At 49.5% G+C, this 23,752-nt stretch overlaps 2 protein-coding genes across 8 annotated transcripts in view; one reads left to right on the forward strand and one right to left on the reverse strand.

Moving 5' to 3' along the window:
* The window catches only part of SART3 (spliceosome associated factor 3, U4/U6 recycling protein), a 37,291-nt gene extending 26,469 nt beyond the window's left edge, over nt 1-10,822 (forward strand). For 3 of the 4 annotated variants that reach the window (XM_032847437.1, XM_032847438.1, XM_032847439.1), the window contains 7 exons: nt 735-847; nt 2,371-2,447; nt 3,049-3,217; nt 5,615-6,069; nt 6,606-6,758; nt 7,613-7,803; nt 8,552-9,517. In XM_032847437.1, coding sequence (XP_032703328.1) covers nt 735-847; nt 2,371-2,447; nt 3,049-3,217; nt 5,615-6,069; nt 6,606-6,758; nt 7,613-7,803; nt 8,552-8,729 — 1,336 coding nt within the window. In that variant the 3' untranslated portion in view covers nt 8,730-9,517. Of the gene's footprint in view, nt 1-734; nt 848-2,370; nt 2,448-3,048; nt 3,218-5,614; nt 6,070-6,605; nt 6,759-7,612; nt 7,804-8,551; nt 9,518-10,750 lie in introns of those variants that run through there. The other variant, XR_004381394.1, reaches the window with a different exon arrangement.
* Nucleotides 10,823-11,842: 1,020 nt separating this feature from the next.
* Nucleotides 11,843-16,686, reverse strand: FICD (FIC domain protein adenylyltransferase). Of its 4 annotated transcripts, none has more exons than XM_032847407.1 (3): nt 16,615-16,686; nt 14,763-15,116; nt 11,843-13,763 (listed from the first exon to the last, which is right to left on the reverse strand). In XM_032847407.1, exons 2-3 carry the CDS (start codon nt 15,061-15,063, stop codon nt 12,688-12,690), a joined length of 1,377 nt encoding a protein of 458 aa, XP_032703298.1. In that variant the 5' UTR covers nt 15,064-15,116; nt 16,615-16,686; the 3' UTR covers nt 11,843-12,687. The 4 variants fall into 4 exon arrangements, 3 of the variants coding, with proteins under 3 accessions (XP_032703298.1, XP_032703299.1, XP_032703297.1); XM_032847408.1 differs by lacking the exon at nt 16,615-16,686 and adding an exon at nt 16,301-16,561 and having other exon boundaries at nt 14,763-15,115; XM_032847406.1 differs by lacking the exon at nt 16,615-16,686 and adding an exon at nt 15,357-16,100 and having other exon boundaries at nt 14,763-15,115.
* Nucleotides 16,687-23,752: the final 7,066 nt, after the last annotated feature.

The following is a 23,752-nucleotide window of genomic DNA, read 5'->3' on the forward strand; positions in this document are numbered from 1 at the left end:
AGCTTTTGCACCATCAGTGCAGATGTCAACACAGTGAAAAAGTCAATGTTCAATAATAAAGTAGTTCTGACTTTGCAGATCGCCTGAAAGGGTCTTAAGACCCTTAGGGGTACATGGATCCTACTTTGAGAACTGCTGGTGTAATTTTTTTTTCCAGTATTCTAATATATATTTATAATTTTTATGTGTATTTTTAAGTTTTTTTAAATAGAAATGGGAACATAGTGTTTCGTAACTGTTGTAAGAGAACATAGTTTTTAATTACTGTGATGAGCAGTGTATCTTTCCATGTGTGCATCACAATGTGTAACTCTGGGCATGAAATCTGACTGTCCTCTGGATTGGTGATTCTCCCCTTGGATAGGATGGCCTTCTAGAATTTCTCCCAAGTTATCAAGTTAGTGTTGCATTCTTGGATTCCCCCACCTGTGTTGCAAGTGCCAGTGCTATAAAGGCTGGACACCTGGTCTCAGACTACTGTCCCAGGTGCATTTTCTAGTAGCATCTCCTTGCTAATGGAAAGAGTAACTTAGAAGAAAGCCTTGGTTTTGACTGGAGGACAGAGGAGAAAACATTTTAAGTGGTGTAGTACAAAAAGCTGTGGATAATTTTGGAAGCCAAAGTCGCTGCAGAGCTTCTGATCTCGTGACACTACCTGTGAGAAGACGGCGCCTCCCTTTGCGTGCCTTCTGCTTTGTGTCCTGGTGGCAGCAACGGTTTGTTTTCTGTCCTAGGGCACACGGTGACACCCAGCACTGTCGGAAGGCCCTGCACCGGGCAGTCCAGTGCACCAGTGACTACCCAGAGCACGTCTGTGAAGTGTTGCTCACCATGGAGAGGACAGAAGGTGGGGACCCTCAGCTCTCTGATGCTGGCTTGGCGTCTGTCCCATCCGCCCTCTTGTCTTAAGACTATAGTCTGTGAGGACAGACTGCATACGGTATAGCCACTCAAGTGGCGCTCGGTGATTAGACTGTCACGGGAGCCCATGAAACTCCTCTCCTCAGAGTCTCCGAATGCAAGGAGGGCTCTCTGTGATGTTCCTCTGCAGAGTTCTCTTGGTTCTTTGTGGTGGATGCTGTTCTGTCTACTCGCTAGGTACCAGTAGCACCCTTCCCTTGCTCCCAATCATGACAGAAATGTCTCCAGACTTGTTGCCTGGGGATCCAGATTGCTGTAGCTGAGAATCTGCTGTAGCACAGTGTCATGGACACCAAAGGCACGCGGAGGCAGAGGGCTTAAACACGGGCTTTGGTCATGTTGCGTCCCTTATAAAGTTTAGAGCCTCGGTATTAAGTTCTTAATAGGGAAATAGTGAATTTATCCATAGGCAATGATCTAGATTTGGGGTTTGAACTCCTCAGAACTGGAAGTAAAACACCCAAGTAACAACAGCAAATTAAAAAACACCCCAGGGGCACCTGGTTTGCTCGGTGGGTTAAAGCCTCTGCCTTCGGCTCAGGTCATGATCCCAGGGGTCCTGGGATTGAGCCCCACATTCGGCTTTCTGCTCAGCAGGGAGCCTGTTTCCCCCACCCTTTCTCTGCCTGCCTCTCTGCCTACTTGTGATCTCTGTTTGTCAAATAAATAAATAAAATCTTTAAAAAAAACCCAACATTTATCATTTGAGCAGCTTTTAAAACCCTTCAGTCCTTCTTATACATGTCATGTCTTGTACCTTTTACATGAGAATGTCTTTATAATCTTAGCTAATGAGAATAACATCATATTCTGGTTTTCAGGTCATTTAAAAAAAAAGGGATTTTTTTTTTTCCCTAAGATTAGAGGGAGAACGCGAGCACACAGGGAACACGCTTGAGTGGAGGGCATGGGGAGAGGCAGAGGGAGATACACGGGGCTCAATCCCAGAACCCTGAGATCATGACCTGAGGTGAAATCAGGAGTTGGCTGCTCCACTGACTGAGCCACCCAGGTGCCCCAGGAGAGGGGATGTTTTAAATACACCTAGAGTGGGGTGCTTGGGTGGCTTAGTTGGTTAGAAGTCTGCCGTCTGCCTTCAGCTCAGGACGCGATCCTGGAGTCCTGGGATCAAGCCCCACATTCCCCCTGCTCAGCAGGAAGTCTGCTTTTCCCACTCACTCTGCCCCTCTCCCTCCCTCCGCTCATGCTTTGTCTCTTCTTTCTCTCTCAGATAAATAAAATGTTTAAAAAAAAAAAACACACACATCTGGGAGAACTTTTCAAATTCTAAAAAGTTCAAGCCCACAGTAAGGAAATCTGGAAGTGGGGAGCGAGCTCTACAGTTCTTATTCCTCATGGGAGAGATCTCTTGTGGTGGGGAATAAGAAAATTTTCTATTCTATCCTTTAAAATTCTAATATGTGACGGTTTGCTTCTGTTTCTGTCAAGGTACCCTAGAAGATTGGGATATAGCTGTTCAGAAAACCGAAACTCGACTAGCTCGTGTTAATGAGCAGAGAATTAAGGTAACGATGCTATTCAAGTTTTGAAGCTCTGGTAGCTACTTTGCGTGTGGTATGAATGTTTGTCAGAACCTCTGAGGTCTTCCTAAGAAGTATCTTTTCCTCAGGGAGTATTCATGAAATACTTGAATCATTGTATTTAAGCCTGTCTTATATCATTTACTTGGTTTGGCTTAGAACTTTAGCCCCGACAATAAAAACTTTATATAGTTGGGGAATTTGGGACCTAAAGTTTACTGGGATGTAGATGGAAAAGTTAAGAATGGAGCCTCACTCAGCCCTGTGATTGGAAGGTAAACACATCCAAATTAATCAGAGCCCCAGTTTTATACTTTGTTTCCTTTCTTTTGGTGAGTAATTACTGGAGATGTTGCAGAACATTCTGTAGATGTGAGATACGGAATCCCAAGAAGCCTGAATAAGCCCTGGCAGGGAAAGTTGTGAACATGCTGTCCTCCTCTTCCTCTTCCTCATGACCTCTCCTTTCTCTGGGGCAGCCAGTTTCCACTCCCTGCATCCCCTTTCCTCACTGCTCGTCATGGGCCCGTAGACTTCCCGCAGTTGCTGTGTCCTAGTGACGCGTCCAATATTCCCATCTTCCCAGGCTGCGGAGAAGGAAGCAGCCTTCGCCCAGCAAGAGGAAGAAAAGGCCGAACAGCGGAAAAGGGCACGGGCCGAGAAGAAAGCGTTGAAAAAGAAGAAGAAGACCAGAGGCGCAGACAAGCGCAAAGCAGAAGAGGATGATGAGAAGGAGTGGGGAGATGATGAAGAAGGTAGAGCTTTCTGGAAATGTTATTTGGGAACATCTCTAACTTCCAGAGGAGTTAGAGACACTGTACAGAGAACTTCTGTCTTGAACCAACTGAGAATGAGTTGCTCACCTGGTGCCCCGTCTCCCTTCCTTTCTCTGCCTGTCATCCACGTGGGCGTCGTCCTCCCCCTGCTCGGGTTCCCTGCCATCTGCCTGGCACTGCCCTGTAGCAGCTCCTGCCCATCCACCCAGGCTCCACTCTGTCCACAGTGCCATTGCCCCCTCCACCCACCTCCTGTGTGGTGCCCCTTCACCCTGCTCAGGCTCCCACAGCCTGGCTGTCCCTGCCTTTCATCCACTCAGGTTCCAGCATCCCACACTGCAGCCTGCGCACACACCTGCCTTGCTCAGCACACCAGGTGGTTTTGACTTGGGAGTTTCCAGCTGGGGCTTCTCTCACCTCTGCCATTTCAGGGGTGGGCAGGTGTAGGTCAGGAACATCCGGCAAGGGAAAGCATTGTTTGTGGACATTGAAGGACTGCAGGTGTTTTCCTAGTACAAAGGTATCAGCCAGAGGGGCCGTTCTTGTGCACCTTGAAATGACCATGGCTGGGTAGCTCGCTGGTCTTCAGGGCTGCAGGGGAAGGTAGATGTGGGTTTTTTTTTTTTTTTTTTTGGTTGTTTTAAAAAAATATATTTATTTATTTATTTATTTGACACACAGAGAGAGAGATCACAAGTAGGCAGGGAGGCAGGCAGAGAGAGGGGGAAGCAGGCTCCCCGCTGAGCAGAGAGCCCGATGTGGGGATTGATCCCAGGACCCCGGGATCATGACCTGAGCTGAGGGCAGAGGCTTAACCCACTGAGCCACCCAGGCACCCCATGGGGAAGGCAGATGTGATGTGTGACTGCAGTGGTGTATGATCAGGATCATGGGAGAGGGCAGCCTGGATTGCTGGTGGAGGCCAAAGGATGCTCTGGTGGCTCAGCTCCCTGCAGGAAAGACTTCATGCACTGCAGCGTCTGGAGGTGGAAGTGGGTGGCTGTCAAGTGCAAAGGAAAGGAAGGGTAAGCCAGACAGAGTGCCGCTGTCAGCAATGCATGAGGCACAGAACACCCTGGAATTTTCCCTGAGCAGCAAATGAGTTTGTTAGAGCCCTGGTGCATGCTGAGGGCTGTGTGCTGGGGTAGGTGAGGCTGGGGTAGCCGGTGGTGTGCACTGGTTAGACTTCATTAGGAAAGCAGTGGGGAATTGAAGGAAAGATTTGGAAGTGGGTCCAATGCAGCTGGCTTTCAGTACTGACTCTCTGCAGGCCGTGGGGCCGATGGATTGGTGTCGAATATTATTCCACTCTGCTGAAGGACACAAGACAACAGTGAATATAGAGGAATTACAGTACTTTGCAGGGTGTGGCCTGTGGAGTGCATACGTCAGAATTACCTAGGTGCCTGTTTAAATGCAGTCCCCAGGGGCGCCTGGGGGTTCAGTTGCTTAAGTATCCAACTGTTGGTTTCAGCCCAGGTCATGATCTCAGGGTTGCAGGATTGAGCCCCATGTTGGGGTCCTTGCTCAGTGCAGAGTCTGCTTGAGGTGCTTTCCCTCTCCCTCTGCCTCTCCCCCGCTCGAATGCCTGCACATGCTTTCTCTCGCTCTCTCAAATAAATAATTAAAATCTTAAAAAAAAGCAAAAAAAACCCTTAAGTCCCCAGGCTCCATCCTTCTCCTGCTACCCCAGGCTTTCTAGGAGAGCAGTACTAGAATTTGCCATCTGAACTTTGAGAACTGCTGACCTTTTATGCAATTGACCCTTGAACCTTGGGGCTTAGGGGTACTGACCCCCCCTACTCAGTCAAAAATCCATGTTGAGCCATGTTTACCTTTTGATTCTCCAGACACTTAACTGCTGATAGCCTGCGCTGACTGGGAGCCTTAGCAGGACAGTGTAAACAAATAGTTGGCTAACACATTTTATATGTTTTTACGCGTTCTGTACCGTCTGCTCATAGTAAGGCTCGAGTCAAGGAAACACTGTTGCAAAAATCACAAGGGAGAGAAAATACAGATTGTATTTATCCAAAACAGTCCGCATATAAGCGCACCTGTGCAGTTCAAGCCCGTGTTGTTCAGGGGTCCACTGTGCAGTTAAGAGTGGATAGCTGGGACTTGTGTTACTACCTCCCTTGATTTAGTCCACTTACATCAGTGTACCTGGGCCCAGAAAGTCAGAGGACGAGCTGAGTGGGTCAGGCAGGAATCGACAGAGGGCGTGGTGGGTGCTGGGCTCAGAGACGGGAATGGGTGTGTCCCATGCAGCCGTCGCAGGCCTGCTGTCGCACTGGGGGGAGGGCGCGCATCAAGCTCCTCACGAGGAGAATTAGCAGTTCATCCACATTGCTGCTTTTCTTCCTTATCCTGTAGAGCAGCCTTCCAAACGCAGGAAGGTGGAGAACAGCACTCCTCCAGCCGGGGAAGCACAGGACCTAGAGGCAGAAACCGGCCTCTTTGGGAAGAGTGCGCCTGTAGACGTCGACCCCCCCTCCAAGCAGAAGGAGAGGGCAGCCGCCCTGAAGAGGGACATGCCCAAGGTGCCCCATGACAGCAGCAAGGACAGCATCACCGTCTTCGTCAGCAACCTGCCCTACAGCCTGGGTGAGCCAGACCTGAAGCTCCGGCCGCTCTTTGAGGCCTGTGGGGAGGTGGCGGAGATCCGCCCCATCTTCAGCAACCGGGGCGATTTCCGAGGCTACTGCTATGTGGAGTTTAAAGAGGAGAAGTCCGCCCTGCAGGCACTGCAGTTGGACCGGAAGACTGTGGAAGGGAGGCCGATGTTTGTTTCCCCCTGTGTGGATAAGAGCAAAAATCCTGATTTCAAGGTGGGTCTGCAGAAAACACCTTCCATGTTGGGTTGTGGTCGATAGACTGAACGCTCTTTGCCTCCTGCAACTAACATTTAGAATTTATGTGGGATACCTATAGTCCGTTAAGAGCTAGACTTTAACCAGGGTCTCTTCTGAGCTGGGTAGGTGAGCCCTGACTCACAGCTTGGTCACTTTGAGCTCATGCTAGTTGACAAATGATGAGAAAATTAGAAATTGTAATGATAGCTACTTGCCACTGAATGTTGCAAAGTGGAAAGGGCCGTGCAGAGTATTTACTGTTTACCTTGGCGGATCCTCACCCCAACTCAGAATAGCGGCTTTCATTCCTGCCATGTGTCTGGGGAGGGAGTGGGGGCTTTGAGAGGTTAAGTTACCTGCCCAGGGTGACCCCATTAACAGTTCGCAGCACCCAGAGTCAGCTCTGATCTCCGATTGGGGCAAAGCCTGTGGCCACGTCTGGTACCGGCTACAGTATGGTGCACTGGGTTGGGCCGTGGGAGTTTGACTCTTTCCCTCCCTTCTTCCTGTAGGTGTTCAGGTATAGCACCGCCCTGGAGAAACACAAGCTGTTTGTCTCAGGCCTGCCTTTTTCCTGCACCAAAGAGGAACTAGAAGAAATCTGTAAGGCTCATGGCACTGTGAAGGACATCAGGCTGGTTACCAACCGGGCAGGGAAACCGAAGGTCAGCGTCTGCGCAGACAGCATTAGCTTCCCGAGGCTTGGGCAAACCTAGTTGTCCGTCTGTTCGGATTACTAGGTTCTGAGTGGGTTCCTCGTTTGCTGAGAAACAGACAAGTTAACAATAGGGACACTTGGCTCTACTTGCATTTGGAGTCAGATTAGCCTGTTTCTAGCTAATTATACTGAAAAGAGCAGGGCATTGGGGGAAAGAAAACTTCCCATGAGTAACGGGTCACAGTGCAGACCCCTGGCTGGGTGTGCCCTCCTGCCCAGACTCGCCTCTTCACCAGGCCTGCAGGCACCTCCTCCAGGCCAAGACCGCATCCTGTCTGCCCACTAGCTCCCCTCGGCGTCCTGTGAGCTCTTCTCGTGCAACATTCTGACTAGTTGTTCAGGCACGAGTTTGGGTTACCTGTCTTTCCCCAGCCCCCAGAGGGCTGCTGGAGAGGAGAGTTGAAGAGGATTAAGTAAGGAGCGGCCAAGGCCCAGACATGAGATCTCACCCTGTGTCCCACCGCCTCATTCATTTGCTCTTGCTGGATTTATACTGGTCTGTCCCTCCCTCCCTCCCTCCCTATTGTTCCTTTTTAATTTTTTTTTTATTTTCCTTTTTTTTTTTTTTCCTGGAGCAAGCACAAGGTACACTGACCTCACAAAGGTTATCTGAAGTTACAGTCAGTTGCAGAAACAGGGAGGAAGAGTAGGGCCAGTGCATAAACCTATAGACGAAGGATGGTGGTGGAGAAGGGAACCCGATGTCGGGGTGCCTGCCCAGTACTGGCTTCTGGACTGAGGCGGAAAGTTGGGTCCTGGCTCACCCGCACCTGATCTGACTCTGGATCTTGCCTCTTTCAGGGCCTGGCCTATGTGGAGTATGAAAATGAGTCCCAGGCATCACAGGCTGTACTGAAGATGGACGGCATGACTATCAAAGAGAATGTCATCAAAGTGGCCATCAGCAATCCCCCTCAGAGGAAGGTTCCAGAGAAGTCAGAGGCAAGGAAAGCTCCAGGTGGCGCCATGGTGCCGAGGCAGATTTACGGAGCGTAAGTGTGTGCATGTGCCCTGCACGCGCTCGGCTCTGGCCGGCAGCACGGTGGATTCGTTTCCTGCCAGTACAGCGAGCTGGGGCGGGAAGCCAGGGCCTGCCGCTCTGCGATGCTCACTGCCATTCCCCAGAGCGGGTCCACGCAGAGCGCAAGCGCGGAAGTGGAACCCTTCCTGGTGTTTGCCAGTTTACAGGTGTGGCTTGTCTGAGGTCATTGGTTTCTAGGCAGTGATTATTTTAGTCTCCTTTGGCAGTAGAATCCGTATGTGTGGATTCTGAACCTGACAGCTGTGTGCTTGCTGCGGTAATCCGCACTCTGGCTAACCGGAGAAGACCTGGCTTTTCACCTGGTTGGAAGGAGACAGCGAAATCGTGAGGTGGTTTGGTGAGGTCTGAAAGAGGATAGCGTTTCTGTCTAGCGTAGCTACATGTGACTGTTGCACAGGGTTGGTCTTTCCCCAAATTGTGAAAAAGGCAGTTAAACTGGTTTTTGCCTATTAGTCAAAGTTACGGAGGACAGGAATCATCTTTCCTCTCTGGTTTTTACTCTTCACCTATTAACTTGATACTTTACACGCTCTGAGAAACTTCTCTACTACTAATAAACTATAGAAGTGAGCCCAGAAAGTATGGTCTTCACTTTGTAACTTTGGGTGATTGAAGACCATCCTTGCTTATTTTTGCAAATGAAGCAGGGACCACGAGTGGTTGCTTTGCAAGGATACATCCAGTGTTTGTTCTTCCAGGCGGGGGAAGGGGAGAACCCAGCTCTCCCTGCTGCCTCGTGCCCTGCAGCGCCCAAGTGTGACAGTCGCCCAGGCCGAGAACGGCCCTGCTCCGCAGCCAGCGGTCACCACCTCAGCAGCCACTGAGGCACCCAAGATGTCCAATGCCGATTTTGCCAAGTTGCTTCTGAGAAAGTGAATGGGACTCTGGAGAAGGGAAATGCCTTACTGCACGCTGGCCAGGAAGAGCAGCCGGCACCCAGCTGTACTCTGGGTATGGAAGGGCCCGGGGCAGCACCCGTCCTGTGTTATTTTCCTCGCGGTTAGACAGAAAGGGATGAGGGTGTCCAAGGAAAGAGGCTTGAAGTGCTCCCTCATATTGAGGGCAAGGGGAGGAAAGTGACCACTCTACGGGTTGAGCCCAGTGTGTAGTTTCTTAAGCTATTTTTGTGTCTTACAGAGTGAGAAACAGAAGTGAAACTCAAACACACCATTTTGAGACCTACTTGTCCGAACATTTTTGGTCAGCTCTGGCCCCCTTTTATAAGACACTTCTCTTAACAGCCTGCACAGCTCATGTGCCCGTCACTCTTTTAATTTTAAAAGACAAAATGGCAGATGCTAGTAATTCACCAGAATGGCCTATTTTAGTAAAGGGGTGGTGGGGACTGGGGAAGTCACATAAAAAACATTTGATGGATTTTTGTTGGGGGGGGGGTTGTGCGTTTTTATATTATGTATTTGTAAATGACACATCAGCCCACTGTTTTATGTTTCCTAAAAGCAAAATATTTGTGACCTTTGTTTTATATGGGAGCTCTGTGTGCCACCTGCTCTGGACCATTTTCTTTGCCTAGTGATTAGTGAACCGTGTTCTTTGTCTAAATACTGAGTTTCAGCCCTTTGGTTTTGTTTAAATACCACGTCAAGTGCAAACTTAAATTCTCCCCACTTAGCTTTGTTTATTAAACTGAAGTTCTCTTCAAAGCTTCTTGCTGAATGGTACTCAGATGTGCATTCAAACATGGATGGATTTTGAAATGGGTGCACTCGTGTTACCTAACAGATGTGTAAATAGAACTTTTGTAAGTCAGATCCCATTGTCCCTTTGATTTCAATCATTTCAGTTCTGGGTCTTCAGTTTTACACTTGACCTTCCTGCATTTTGGCCCTTCAGTTTCGAGGGTTTTCTTTCTTTCTTTCTTTACTTTTTATCTTTCATCTCTTATCAAATATTTATTGCTTTAAAAGCCATGTTCCCAGTTCAGTAGGGAAACACAACTTTTTTATAAAGACATTCCGGGAGAAGAAATCAGGAAATGCTTTCATGCGTGCTAGAAATCAACCCACTTTATCTGTTTTTTAATTTTGTACATCAGCCTTTACTACATTTTTAATGGGAAATTGGAAGTGTCATCCAGAAGTGTTGACAAAAGAGCAAAAGGAACTCTAGTGCCCGTCCTTGAGCTTCAGCATCCGTCTAGCACAGGGTCCTTCATCTCTGCTGCACCCGCCCTCCCTGTTACATTGAAGGCTGTGTCAGACATCACAGTACCCCACCCCCTGCCTGCCAGCCCTCCCAACCAGGGAGTACAGCAAGTGCCTCCAAGAGATGAGGCCCTACAGGCCATGGTTTTGTCATTACTCCTAGAAACATGAGCAGTAATGCCTTAAGGTCCTCAACTATCCAAATTCCTAGTTTCCTGTTTTATAAGTGCATCCCCCCACCTACCCTGGGAAGTTAGGGTAGGTTGATAAACATCTGAAGTCTTTTAATCTGACAGGTCCCCTCCACCTTGTCTCTCAGTTTCACAAAACATTTTTTGTTAGGTGTTAGTTGTGAATTAAATTCACAGTGGCCAGAAGAACGCATGCTGTGTCCCTGGTCCCTCCTGTGTTCCTTGGAATGGGCACCAACCCCTCCCAACCCCCCACCCCCACCCCACGGAAGCTTGTTGGTGAGGTGAGCAGATGGGGGACATGCAGGGCCTGCAACCGAGGAGCCCTTAGTCCAGGCTGACGTGGATTCACTCCTGCCGCCGCCCATTTCACTGTTTCGCTCTCTTGCTGTTGGCCCGTCTTTGGCCCTTACTTCATGCTTTCTTGTGTCAGCACAGGCTCATTACAGAATTGAACCCACTCAGACTTGGGCTCAGGGTGTGGACGGTCCGCGAAACGGACTGTCAGGAACATGTGAGTGGGTTTATGTGTTTTCCCCAGGAAATCAAGAACTGATGGTAAAGAGAAGCATGAAACACCATTTGCGTTACTGGCGTGTTAGCAGAAGACCAGGCCTGCCAGCGCAGGTAGGTGGCGTCCCCCCACAGTTCCGTCTCATCTGCTGGTCGAGACGGGCGCGTCATACCACAGTACAAACGGGGCTTAATGTTCCAAGAGGATTCCTCCTTCATCCTTGTGACAGACGGGAACACTGCCTGAGTAAGATGGCAGGGTCTCAGGCCTTTATGTAATAAAATACTTTATTAGAGTCAGTAATCTGTTCAAATAACCTCCTTTACAACAGAGCTAAAGTGCACAATTCTCTCTATGACAAAGCATGTACTTCTGTCAGGCTTTCTCGGTGTGCTTATAAAACCAAGACGATAGGAGAGTTCAGGTTGCCGAGAGACCTTATGGCAGCATACGAGTATGAAAATACTTTTTATAAAGGTTTGAATATCCCTTGGGGCCACTTCACACAGCTTTTTCTTAATCGTTCAGAAAGCTACTCTGTGCCTATTACACAGTTAAATAACTATAGAAACACCTGCCACCTCAGAAGCGTGACCTCCTTGCTGTCAGGGTGTGACTTTGCATGTGTTCACCACATTCTGACGCCGACCCAGGGCACGACAGCATGCTTTGCCGCTGGGAAAGGAGCCTGTGGCCATTTGGAGTCTGAGCAGCACAGCAGCGGCCATTTCGGCACCTGGGCCAACATGCTACTGGTAGAGAGGAGGCTTCTTCCATAGAATGAAGACTTGGAAACTTGGCCGCGTTACATGGGACATTTTATCATTTTACAAGTTGCTAGAAAAATAAGGCCACTCCAAGGCAATCTCTTCAGCTTCCCCTAGGGGACGCGGGACAGGACCAGGGCTGGGGGAGGTGGGTGCGGAGTCAGTAAGTGGGGAAGACTGCGTGACAAAAGGGACACCTCCTGGCTGGGTGAAAGGTTTTTCTTGGTTTGCTAGCAGCTCCCTCTAATTCATTATCGAAAAGGCTTATTTGGTGTTGACATGGCAGCTGTTTTCTCAGATGTGTTCTTGAATATCTACCTACACGAGGCGTTCCACTGAAGGGTTGGTGAGGGCGGACTTGGCTACTCGTACAATACCTGATCTGTTCTAGGACTCAGTTGCGTGACAAGTGCAGAGGACTTGTAGACTAAAACGTCTGGTCTGAGTTGCTGCAAACAAAGTGCAAGAAACATTTTATACACAGAAAAAACCTAACTGGCCACTCCCCTATTCTTAATTAGAAAAACAGTCTTGATGAGGGAATGTTAACAGCATCTGGTACTAGAGTCTTCGAACTAACTAGGTAAGGACTCAAGGACCTCCTTGAAATGAGCAAGGTATCTAACTAGAAATGTTGTCAACATTAATTTTATTTTGTATCTCCAAAGTTTGCTCTACCAGTGAGAATTAGTCACAACGCCCATCTCTTTGTAGAAGCAAGCTTTCAGTCATTTCTCAAAACCGGGACCAGGTTCTCCCCAAGAGTGCTGACCTCTCAGGTCAAGTCATAGGGCACTTGGAGGAGTTTCTCCTATGGCTTCTGGACCGCCTTCCATACTTCTGGCCTCTCCCCACTTGAGTGCAAATTCTGTTCCAGAACTTGTGTTCTGATCACACACACAGCACTGATGCCCCCAAAGCCTCCTTCGGGCCACCAGTGCAGACAGCGGACACCACACAACATTTACTAGCCCCACAGAAGAAAATAAATAATAACTTGGGCTGAATTATAAGTTACCTTAGAGATAAGGCTTAATAATTTAGGTTTTCTTTTTCTGAACTGAAACATCTGGAGGTAAAGAATGTTTAAGTTCTTTTTCTGTCTCCTTTTGCTTTAGGAGACAATTAGGTTTCTAGAAATGCTAAGGTTTCCCCTGCCTTGGGACATCCCTTGTCACCCAGGGAGGATTTCCAGGGTTAGGGCTTCACAGGCAGGGTCTCCTTAAACCCGGAGTGGTTGGGTTTGGCTTCAGGCAGTGCCACCGGGTACTCCGTTGTGGCAAAGAGCAGGGTGTCCAGAGTGGTCTCCGTACACTTGGCAATGAAGCGGATGAATGGCCTCACGTCGCCTTCATTGGCGACCTCCAGTACGTGGTAGTACTCAGACCTCTGCTCCTTGCGGATGGTGATGGGTGGGTAGCCTGCCTGCATCAGTATGAGGTTCATCAGCAGGCGCGAGGTCCTTCCATTGCCGTCGATGAAAGGGTGGATGTAAACCAGTTTATAATGGGCCAGGGCTGCAAACTCCACTGGGTGCAGATTCATGGCATCCTCAGAGTTGAGCCATTGGATGAACTCCTGCATCTGCTTTTCCACATCTTGAGGATGGGGAGGGATGTGGTGTCCCACGAGGACCTGTGTCGTCCGAAACCTGCCAGCTTCCACTGGATCCACGTAACCCAGCACCCGCCTATGGATCTCCAGCACGTCGCTGATGGTGACAGACCCGATGCGGGAGACTAGTGTTGTGTTGATGTACGTCATGGCTGCGTGCATGCCAATGACCTCGTTCTGCTCCTCCAGGCTTTTCCCCGGCACAGCGTAGCGGGTCTCCAGGATGTGCCTGATTTCTGAGAGGGTGAGGGTGTTGCCCTCGATCGCGACCGTATGGTAGATGTGATGGTAGTAAGTTTCCTCCATGACCCGGCGCAGCGCGGAGTTGCCCTTGGGGATGGACATGACCTTCTTCACTTTGCTGTCGATGATGCTAAAATACCTCTGGTCGATCTCCTCGACCAGCGGCAGCGTCCGGTCCCGGTTGACCAGCGCTTTCTCATGGTAGGGCGATATGGTCAACGCTCTGGTGTATAAGTAATCCGCCTGGATGATGTCCTTATCCTCTTCTGAAAAGATGCCAAACTCGTTGAGCGCATCCACGAAGTCCGGGTCCATTTTGAGGGCGTGCAGGAAGAGCTTGTGGGCCTTTTCCCGCTTGCCTTGGCGTTTCATCTCCAGGGCTTGGTTCAGAGCTGCTTTGGCTTCCAATTTACCAGCTAGAAAAGAGCCAGAGAAGCGTTGGCAGAGAGGGTTGCGGGATGGGCAAAGAATGTTCGGGGGAGCTGTCCCCTGTGCTGGGCTTTCAGTGTGCTCGTTCCAGCCCCTCTGCTCACCGTTCCACACTACACATATCGATGCATTTGTGCCCCGCAGCTGGTCTTTGTGTGTCCCCAAAGCCATTCTGTGCCCTGGGAGATACCGCCTGGATTTCCTGGCCCCCTGCCTCTGAGTGCCGCAGTGAGTGGCTGTGGCTACAGCTCCTGTTAGGTGTTTCTCCGTATTCTCCGCTCTCTGCTGTCCTGTGTCAGTCCTGGTGATCCTGGCCCTGACCCCTGGCCCCTCAGGCTTAGGCTGTTAACAGCTCCCCCTGATGCTAGGCTCTGGAGGTTTCTCCATCTCTGGGCTGTTCTTCAAACCTTTTAACCCAGTGGTTCTCAACCAGGGATGACTCCCCCCCCCCCCCCAGGGGACAGTGTCTGAAGACTAGTTGGGTTGTCACAGTTGGGGGGGAGGTGCTACTGGCATCCAGTGGGTAGAGCCCAGAGATCCTGCTCAGTATCCTGCAGTGCACCCCAGAGGACAGTGTGCAGGGAGAGAAACTGCTCTAGATCTAGCCCTCCCATCACCAGCCCTCCACCTGCTGTGTGTCCGCCACACACTGGGTTGCTTTTCCTCACATCCTCAGGCTCTCTCACCCTCTGGTCGCCACCTGGTTGTACTTGCTCCCCATTCCTTTTCCTTTGGGTCATTTTCCTGTTTACAGTGGGGTCTCAGCTCAGGCATCCCCTCCAGGGAACCTACTTGGTGTGCTCCCTTGTCTCCCCATCACCGCTGGTGATGCTTATTATCTTAGCTGACTGTCCGTTTGTCTAGGCTGGGAGCTCAGGGCAGTCTTGTTCGCTGAGTACCCTGTACCCTGCACGTGGGACACTGCAGGCACTCCACACAGCTATCCAATTAAGAAGTGGTGAGGAGCGGTGTCTGGTCTGCCTTACCTGGAGAGGCCTTGGTCTTGACCGCCAGCAGTGCCTGGTCCCTGGAGGTGACACTGAGCTCTGTGGATGGTCTGCTGCACTTGGTGACGGCATGCTGCACCCTGTCCAGCTTGCTCCTGAGCAGGTAGAAGCCCTTGAGCACGGTTAGACACTGCTCTTCTAAGGCTCCCAGTGGTAGCAGCAGCGCCAGCAGGGACCCCAGCACCATGCTCAGCAGCATAACCCACAGGAAACGGCCCCAGACAGAGACCCATTTTGGTTCAGTCACTGCCATCACTGAAGCCATCGGCATGAGTGTCATCTGGACTCAGGGGTGGGCCCCCTGCACATATTCAGTTGCCTGAAAACAAGATCTGCAGGGAACCAAGAGTTGTAGATGAGGCAGGGGAAGCGGGCATGTTCCAGATAAGTTTCTGAATTCAGTGGGGGCTTGGAGGCTCCCACACCTCCTATTTCACTATGACCAGGGGGTTGGGGCAAGGCGGGAAGTGGATATAAATGGGAAGGGGCCAGCCTGGAGGGCAGGTGCCACTTCCAGGGCCCCGTGACTCTGAAAAATAATGCCATGACACTCAACATTTACTGAGCACTTACTGTATGCCAGGCCCTGGGCCAAGCACTAAGGACCTCACACTATCTCTTGCAATCTTCAACAGGAGCTGATGGCTACAGTCATCCCATTTCTCCACATGAGGAAACAGGCTCAGAGAGATGAAGCCCCTTGCCCAAAGTCACCCAGTGAGTAAGTGACAGCCTTAGGACTTGAGTTCAGGAACCCATGGCTCTGAAGTCCCCCTCCCTTGACCACAGGTCTCTGACCACACACATACCCAGATTGGCCAAAGCAGTTCTGAGGTCTAGTCTTTGATAAACACAGCTGTTTGGTGGCCTGATTTTGCTGCCTCATGGTGGCTGTCAATTCATGCCCACATCCTGGTATTAGCTGCAGTGCTGCTCCCCTCTCTAGCCTGCCTTCCCTGACCTGTCCAGAAAGGGTCTCACCGAGAGCTTGGGCAGTCCAAGCATCTCAAAAGGAACTCAAGCTGCGGGCCAGAGTGGGTGACCACTCACCCCCCACATGACAGTGGGTATGTGCTTTGGGCTGGCAGTGGGAGTGGAGGGGTCAGGTATGCAAGCACCATTATGCTAACAATAAGCATTTATTGGGCAACTATGGTATACTGAGCACTAAGCTGAGTGCTAGCCATGCATTATCTCAAACATCAATACCTTATGAAGGAAAGCTACCCCCAACTCCATTTTACAGACAAGAGAAACTAAAGCAGAGTAAGCCAGTCTCTAGAAGGCCACGGGAGTAAACAGAAGCGCCATGAATGAATGGCATCCCCAGTACATCTGGGAAGAGCACCCAGGTCTTACCAACCAGGACCCATGCACCCCTGCTCCAGCCTGCTCCTGGTGCTGGGCCTCCAAGACCCAAAAATGACTGATTAGGTTTCTGATCGCCCAGGGCTTGGAGTCTAATGAGGGAGCCTGGCTCGTTGATACACCTGAAGTGGCCCGGTCTGCGCTCTAACCGGGGTACGCTGGGCATGCTGTCGGGTTTTAGAAAAGGGTATGGGTCACTCCTTCGTCCAGGTGCTCTGAGAGGCTCCCGGAGCGACGGGATCTGCGACAGGTCTGGAGTTCTCCAGGGACCCAGGTCTGCGCGGGGGAGGCAGGAGATAAGAACGTCTCACCCCTCACTACTCTAGGAAGGGGGAAACTGAGGCCCAGAGGGGCGAAGTGGCTGGACTTAGGTCCCTCTGAATTCCGCCCAGGCCTCACTTCCCCGCTGCCCCCTGCCCAGCTTGCCCCTTCCGAGCCCCTGGGGCTCGCCCCCTCCTACCGCGCGCGCTGCTGCCCGACCCCTGCCGCCGCCTTCCAGGCGCTCGGAGGCTCCGCAGCCACCGGCTCCCCGGCCCTGCTCCGCCGCTACCCCTCTGGCCCCGCCCCCGGCGACTCGCAATTGGTCGGCCCGCCATCCTCGTCGCGGCGGATTGGTTTACCCGACTTGTGGCCGCTTCGCACTTCCGGGTTCTAGCCCCTGTGTCTGCTTCCCCGGGAAAGACGCGCCGTGGGTCACCCCCATTGGCTGACTCCTGTGTTGGTCTCGTGCACTCAGCAGCCAATAGGTAGCCGTAGGGGCGGGGCTCGGCGGCAGGCGGGAGTAGCGGGCGGAAAACCCGCGGGGCGGCTATATGGGGGTTCGATAGGTTCCGCGACCGGAAACTCGCAATTCCACCTGCTGTGAAGTGCTGTTCTTCTGCTCATTGTGTGGGGCCGCTCTCCTGGGCCTCGGTTTCCTTAGGTGGAAAATGAGGATGATCCGCACCCTTTTTGTCTGACTTCAGAGCTCCTGTTCTTAGTCACCACCCTGTGATACCAGGCTTGCCCCCTTACCCCTCTTTCTCACCTCTCTTTCCCTTTTTCTCCCAAACTTTTTAATTTGTATCCACTCGAGAAGGAACTGGCTGGTTTATTTAGCTTCTCAGAGAGACTGGTATTTTTCCTTGAAGCAGAGAGCTGAAACCCGCATCCTCGTTCACAAATACTGGAATTCAACATCCAGGACGTGCCCAGAAACGCTGAGCAATTAAATGTTAGCCTATAGTTTCTGGAGGCAGAGAGACCCTGGCTTCAATCCAGACTTTGTCACCTAAGCTCTGTGTGATCTTGAGTGTTGCTCCAAGCCTCAGTTTTTTCATTTGTAAAATGGGGACAAACAGCCAATCCCACCTTTGGCCTGACCACCACCAAGTTCAGGATCTGCAGAAGGCCTGACCTTCAAGATCTGACCTCTTCCACCACACACATTCCCTTGGGAGCCCCTATCAGGCAGTGGTTGTGGGTGTCACACTGAAGCCACACAGCCCTGGGTTCTAATACCAGCTCTGCCACTTGGAAACGGAGTTACAGTCAGCAAGTGACTTGATTTCACTGGTCCCGTCTGCTTTTCTGTAAAAGGGGGGCAGTGTGATGACATTCCCTCCTCATAAAGTTTAGTGTGACGGGGAAGTGAGATCCTACATGTCTGGCACAAAGCAAACATTTGATAAGTATCTGCTGTTGCAATTATTCCTAGGGAAGACATAAAGTCATTACTGTTTTGTTATTCACAGAAGAAATTGTCAGAGCTGCAGGTGGCTCCAGTCCCTGGGGAGTGACTCCGTGTCCTCTCATAGGTCTCAATCTGCTTCCAGTTTAGGCAAGTGTGCTGTCGTAAAAGACACCATGGGGCGGGGGTGGGGGTCATTGCAAAGTGAAGGACCAAACAACTTTGGCCCTTGCTGGTTGTGCTTCCTGTTTATATCTTGTAACCATTCCCCATTCCCCCAGCTCCCAGCCCTTGGCATGGAAATTGGCATCTAGTAAATGCTCGAGAAATTTTGTTGACTCAAATAAGAAATACCCAAAGCAGGACAAACCATATTGTTTTTAAGAAACAAAATCAGGATAGTGGTTACTTCTGGGGCTTCTTGTTTCTATTTTTTAAACAAAGAATCCAACATTGTTCTCTTGAAGTCTTGTGAATTTTGCTTCTGATGGCCCAAGCAGTAGTGTTGTAAAAACTTTCCTCAGAAAATGGCCTACTATGCAACCAGCTAGTTATGGGGGATGGTTGGTGGAGTAGAAAGAATTGAAGCTCAGGGGTCCAGCCGGTAGGTGTTCAGTTGCAGGGTGTATCTCTTATTAGCTCTGTGTCCTGGAGCAGGTCACTTACCCACTGAACTGGGTATCCTGGGCTTGTGGACCTCTACCCCTCCCAGGCATAAGGTGATGTCATCATTTGCTTATAAAGGCACTGTCTGGGGCACTTGGGTGGCTCAGTCAGTTAAACATCTACTTTCCGCTCGGGTCATGATCCCAGGGTCCTGGGATCAAGCTCTGTGGCAGGCTCCCTGCTCTCCCACTCCCTCTGCCCCTCACCCCTGCTTGTGCTCGCTTGCTGTCTCTGTCTCTCAAGTAAGTAAAATCTTTAAAAAAAAAAAAAAAGAAAAAATTAAAAAACATAAAGGCACCATCCACTTTCCACATTCTGAGGTGCCAGCGTCGCCTCTTCAATGAGCTTAGAAAGATGGGTAGCAAGCCCAGAGGAGAGGCTACACAAGAACCATGGATGAGTAAAATTGCCTGGGCATGAGACAACAGGGGGAGGTGGGGAGTGTGGAGAAGGTGAGAGTACCTGCCTCATCCAAAAGGGGCAGCAACTTCTCAGCTCTAGCCTACATTTATTGTGTAAAAAATGTATTAAGTCCAAAAGTTGACAGATTTTCTAATTTTTCAAGAGAGATGTCAGGCCTAGATTTTTAAGCAAACTCTCCAGATTTTCAAACAGTTGGTATGTCTGCCCACTGGCTACGGAGGGCTGCCAGACCGTAATCCCCGTTTTAGGCTTTTAAAATGGGCCGGAGATGGTGGCTGGTGGAACACAGAAAGGAACGTCATAGATGCCTCTCAGCAGATGATCGCACCACTGCCTGTGACCACTAGGGGGTAGTAATTTCACGGGCATCACTTCCCCCATCCAGTCTCTTTGTCAGGAGACCTCAATTTTCTTGACTGCCTTCAGCTGCATTGAATGCACAAAACAGGGTCCCTGAAGGATATTCAAAAGTTGGCTTGCTCCACCTTAAGCATTCCATGTTGAAATGGCCTCCTCGCGGGCTGCAGAGGAGTTCTCTAAAAGCTTACCTTGACAACTGCAAAACAAAACAAAACAAAACAAACCCTTATGCATCTTTAAGAAACAGCAGTCAAGCACTTCTTGGAGGCAGAGTCAGATTCTATTGCTTAGGAAGCACAAAACTCCCCAAATGGAGGCTATATTGCCTTGAAATGGCTCCAGAATGACTCAACTTCATTTAAAAGAGAATGCACCATACTGGTCCCCCCTTCCCCTGACACCCCCTCTTCCTCTCATCTCCTAGCCTGCTTGGATTTTTTTTTTCTCTCCTAACTTAGAGCTGCTGCCGAAGAGCAACCCCCCCACTCCCACCCCAGCAGCCCTTCTCCCTGACTACTGACATCTTCAGTTTGCATACCCAGTGCGGTCAGGCCCAGTGCCTGGGGCATCCCCAAGAGGCAGGGTTTGGGGGAACACCCTGTAGGTGTCCTTGGGCCCAAGGCTCCTGCTCTGGATTCAGGATGATCTCAGATATGCCAAGTGTTGCTTTCAGAGCCAATCACTTGGGGAAGAGATGTTTCTTACTTTCAATAAATTAAACATAACTCTTTTCTTGTTAAATAGCCAAAATAACCAACTACTTTAGTTCCCCCCCCCTTTTTTTTTAATTGAAGTGTAGTTAACATACAATATCATATTAGTTTTGGGTATATGACATAGTGATGCGACAATTCTGTACCTCACTCAGAGCTCACCACAAACAGTGCAGTTACTGTCCATCACCTTACACGGTTTTTACAACCACTTTATTTCCTAAAAGCAAAATGGGATCACAGATAGAATAGAAGCAAAATGGGGTCACAAACAATAATAAGAAAAAAATTCCCATGGGCAGTTATACTAGATATTTTTTATGCATGTCTACTTTTAAATTATGAAGTATTTCAGACATCCAGAAGGCATAAATAATAAAATGGGTACCTGTGTGCCAAGTCTCCAGTTTAAGAAATACCATATTGGGGCACCTGGGTGGCTCAGATGGTTAAGTGGCTGCCTTCGGCTCAGGTCATGATCCCACGGTCCTGGGATCAAGTCCCTCATTGGGCTCCCTGCTCAGTGGGGAGCCTGCTTCTCCCTCTCCCTCTCTCTCTCCCCCTGCTTGTGCTCTCTCTGCCTCTCTCTCTCTCTCTCTCAAATGAATAAATAAATCTTTAAAAAGGAAAAAAAAGGACTAGAAATGATCCAAATACCTATCAACAGGTAATGGGAAATCGTAAGTGGAGTACAACACAGCAATTGACAGTTGCTGAGCTCAAACTAACTGTATCAACATTAATATAAATCTCTACAATATAATGCTAAACCAAAAAAAAAAAAAGCAGGAGGATACACAATGTATATATAACGTGTAAAAGCGTGTAGAATATTGCTATATATTATTAAGAGTATATACATATGGTTAAAAACAAGAAGCCATGTATGGATATAATAAGCAACAAATTCAAGACAGTGATTGTCTCTGGGAGGGAAGGAAGGGGAAGTGACACCAGAGAGGATGCCCAGGACTTCAGAGTATTGGTAATATGATCTATTTCTTTTTTTTTTTTTTTTTAAGACTTACTTATTTACTTATTTTAGAGACAGAGAGAGAGAGAGCACGAGTGGGAGGGGCAGAGGGAGAGGGAGAGAGAATTTCAAGCAGACTTGGTGGTAAGTGTGGAGCTCCATTCCACGACCCCAAGATCATGACCTAAGCCAAATCAGGTCATTTTCTGTTACAAACACATGGCAGTGAAATTCTTGTATGATTTTTTGGGCATGTGTGTGGAAGTTTCTCTAGGGCAGAGTTTCTCAAAGAATGAATCATCTAGGGAGATTTAAAAAAAAAATCCATACCTGGGCCTGCTCTAGACCAATAAAGTCCTTCAACCTTTGTGACCCTCCTGTATTTTGACTATAAGTGGAAATAATTGTACCTGTCTCTCTATCTCATTATTGGTAGTGGTAACAACCACTTATTAGGCACTTACTGTGTACTAAGTAATCTATGTGTATTGTTTTACTGGATTTTTGTAACAATACTATGAAGTAGAGATCATTAAACCCACTTTACAGAAGGGGAAACCAAGGCTCAGTGAAGTTCTGTAATTACCCTGAGTCACACAGCAAGCAAGTGGCAGAGCCAGGGTTCACAACCAGTATTCCTAACTCAAAACTTAGAGTTTTAACCAGTATCAGACCCTATGATTTCAGGGCTGGTGGGTGAGCTCTTCAATTTTACATATAGAGAAACTGAAGTGGTTAGAGGGCAAGGGCAGAGCCTGGACGCAAATCCAAGTCTGCAGACTCACAGTTCACCAACACATCACTTTCTTTTGTAAAAGGGTGGGGAAGGGTATGAGGAGCAAGGAGGGGAGAATCTTTTTTTTTTTTTTTTAATTGTATTTATTTGTCAGAGAGAGAGAGAGCACAAGCAGGGGGAGCAGCAGCCAGAGGGAGAAGCAGACTCCCCCCTGAGCAAGGATCCTGATGTGGGACTTGATCCTAGGAACCTGGGATCATGGGCCAAGCTGAACTAACCACCCAGGTGTCCCAAGGAGGGAAAATCTTTTCTTCTCAAGACCATCTTCTCAACCGTCTTTTCTTCTCAAGACAATTTCTGGCCATCCTAGGGGCTGCTGGACCTACACTGAATCAGTTATCCACTGCTGTGTAACAAATAGTGCCCAAAATTAGCAGCCTAACACAACAACACAAGTGTATTTTATTTTATGTACTTTGTGCGTGACAAGAGTCCAGGAGCAGCTTAGTTGGATAGGTTCAGGATCAGTCTTAAGATTGTGTCACCATCTTGGCTGGGGCTGCAGTCACCTGAAGGCTTAACCAGGCTGAGGAGCCATTTCCATGGTGGCTTGCTTAGGCAGCTGGCAGGTTGGTGCTGGCTACTGGGCAGGGGCTTCAGTTTTTCTCCACGTGGGTAACTCCATTAGGGCTGTCTGGGTGCCCTCCCAACATGGCGGCTTCCCCCTGGTATGAGTGATCTGAGAGCATGATGTCCTCTACTACATAGCTTTGGAAGGCACATAGTGTCTGAACTGTCTGGGTCATGACACATGGCAACCTAGGTACACTGTGGAAGGGGACTGCCTCCTGTTCAGCCAGGTGAAGGTGAGGATCATTAGGGGCCATCTTGGAGGCCACCTATCCAGTGCCCACTGTGCCTGACCCTCATCAACCCCAGTGGTTCCATCTGACAGCCCAACAGCCTGGACTTCAGGACCCTTTGGCCAAGTCTTGGGGGGGTGGGAAGCTTCTGCATCTGTGAGACTCACCTTCCATAACACTGGGCTCCCAGTTGACAATTGCCTTTCCCCCAGATGTTCCATGAGAGCTTTCCAGCTACGTTTCTCTCATTGGCCAGAGAAGCTGCCTCCCCCTACCTAAAAATATGGCCGTGCCGACAATTGGAGACTGGCTCAGGTGTCAAGATGCCATTTTAGTCACAGCCTCTATAAGATGTGCCTAAAACCCTCTCCTCTTCCTGTGTGGTGATAGTGACTCAGGGTGGCCACTAGGCCAGCCTGGAGTGTGGACCCACAAGACCCCCTGTCTGCCTCCCTCCCGATTTCCCTACTTCATGGGATTACGGGCTGTCCCACCCATCAGCAGGGCAGCCAGCACCTGGGAGCTACTGGACAGACGGGAGGCAGCCACCCTGGGTCCAGATTACAGTCCCTTTGGACACGCCCCAGAAGCTCTCTGGAGGAAGCTTTCTGTTGCCATAGTAACATGGAGACAAGGAAATTAGCAAGGGTGTCTGACTAGGCAAGGAAGCCAACCCTTTACTATGCATTCCCCTCCTCTAACTAGATAAGAATTCTGAGTGGGCTCCAGACGGACATCAAAGAGTCTTCCTGGCATCGGGGAAATGCTCTTTAATGAATTGTGAAAAGAGCGTTGCCCTTAGAGTGATGGTGTTGGCTCTGGCATTCCTAGAGGAACCGGAGGAGGAAGTTTAGAGCCAATGCAGCTTTCTCTTGTTGTTTATTGTTGTTTTTAAGAAGACTGCCAGGTTTTTTTTTTTTTTTTTAAGCTTATTTGTTTATTTGAGAAACCTCTACACCCAATATGGGGCTCAAACTCACAACCCCGGGATCAACAGTCTCATGTTCCACCCACTGAGCCAGCCAGGTGCTCCTGTTATTAATATCAACTTTACTGAGCTGTGATTCTCATACTACACCATTCACTCATAATCACAGTCGATTTTAGAGCTGTTCATCTCCCCCCTTCCCCTCAAAAGAAACCTCCCGCCCTTTAGGTTTTTCTGCCCTCCTCCCTGGCAACAACTTTGTATCCATAT

Source organism: Lontra canadensis, unplaced genomic scaffold (assembly GCF_010015895.1).
Source record: "Lontra canadensis isolate GAN:19392208 unplaced genomic scaffold, GSC_riverotter_1.0 scaffold187, whole genome shotgun sequence".
Lineage (NCBI taxonomy): Eukaryota > Metazoa > Chordata > Mammalia > Carnivora > Mustelidae > Lontra > Lontra canadensis.

Coding starts and splice junctions, on each gene's coding strand:
- FICD (XM_032847407.1), bottom strand. CDS start 15,063: ATGACACTCATGCCGATGGCTTCAGTGATGGCAGTGACTGAACCAAAA. Junction 13,764..14,762: donor CAAGACCAAGGCCTCTCCAG/GTAAGGCAGACC, acceptor GCTCTTTTCTAG/CTGGTAAATTGGAAGCCAAA.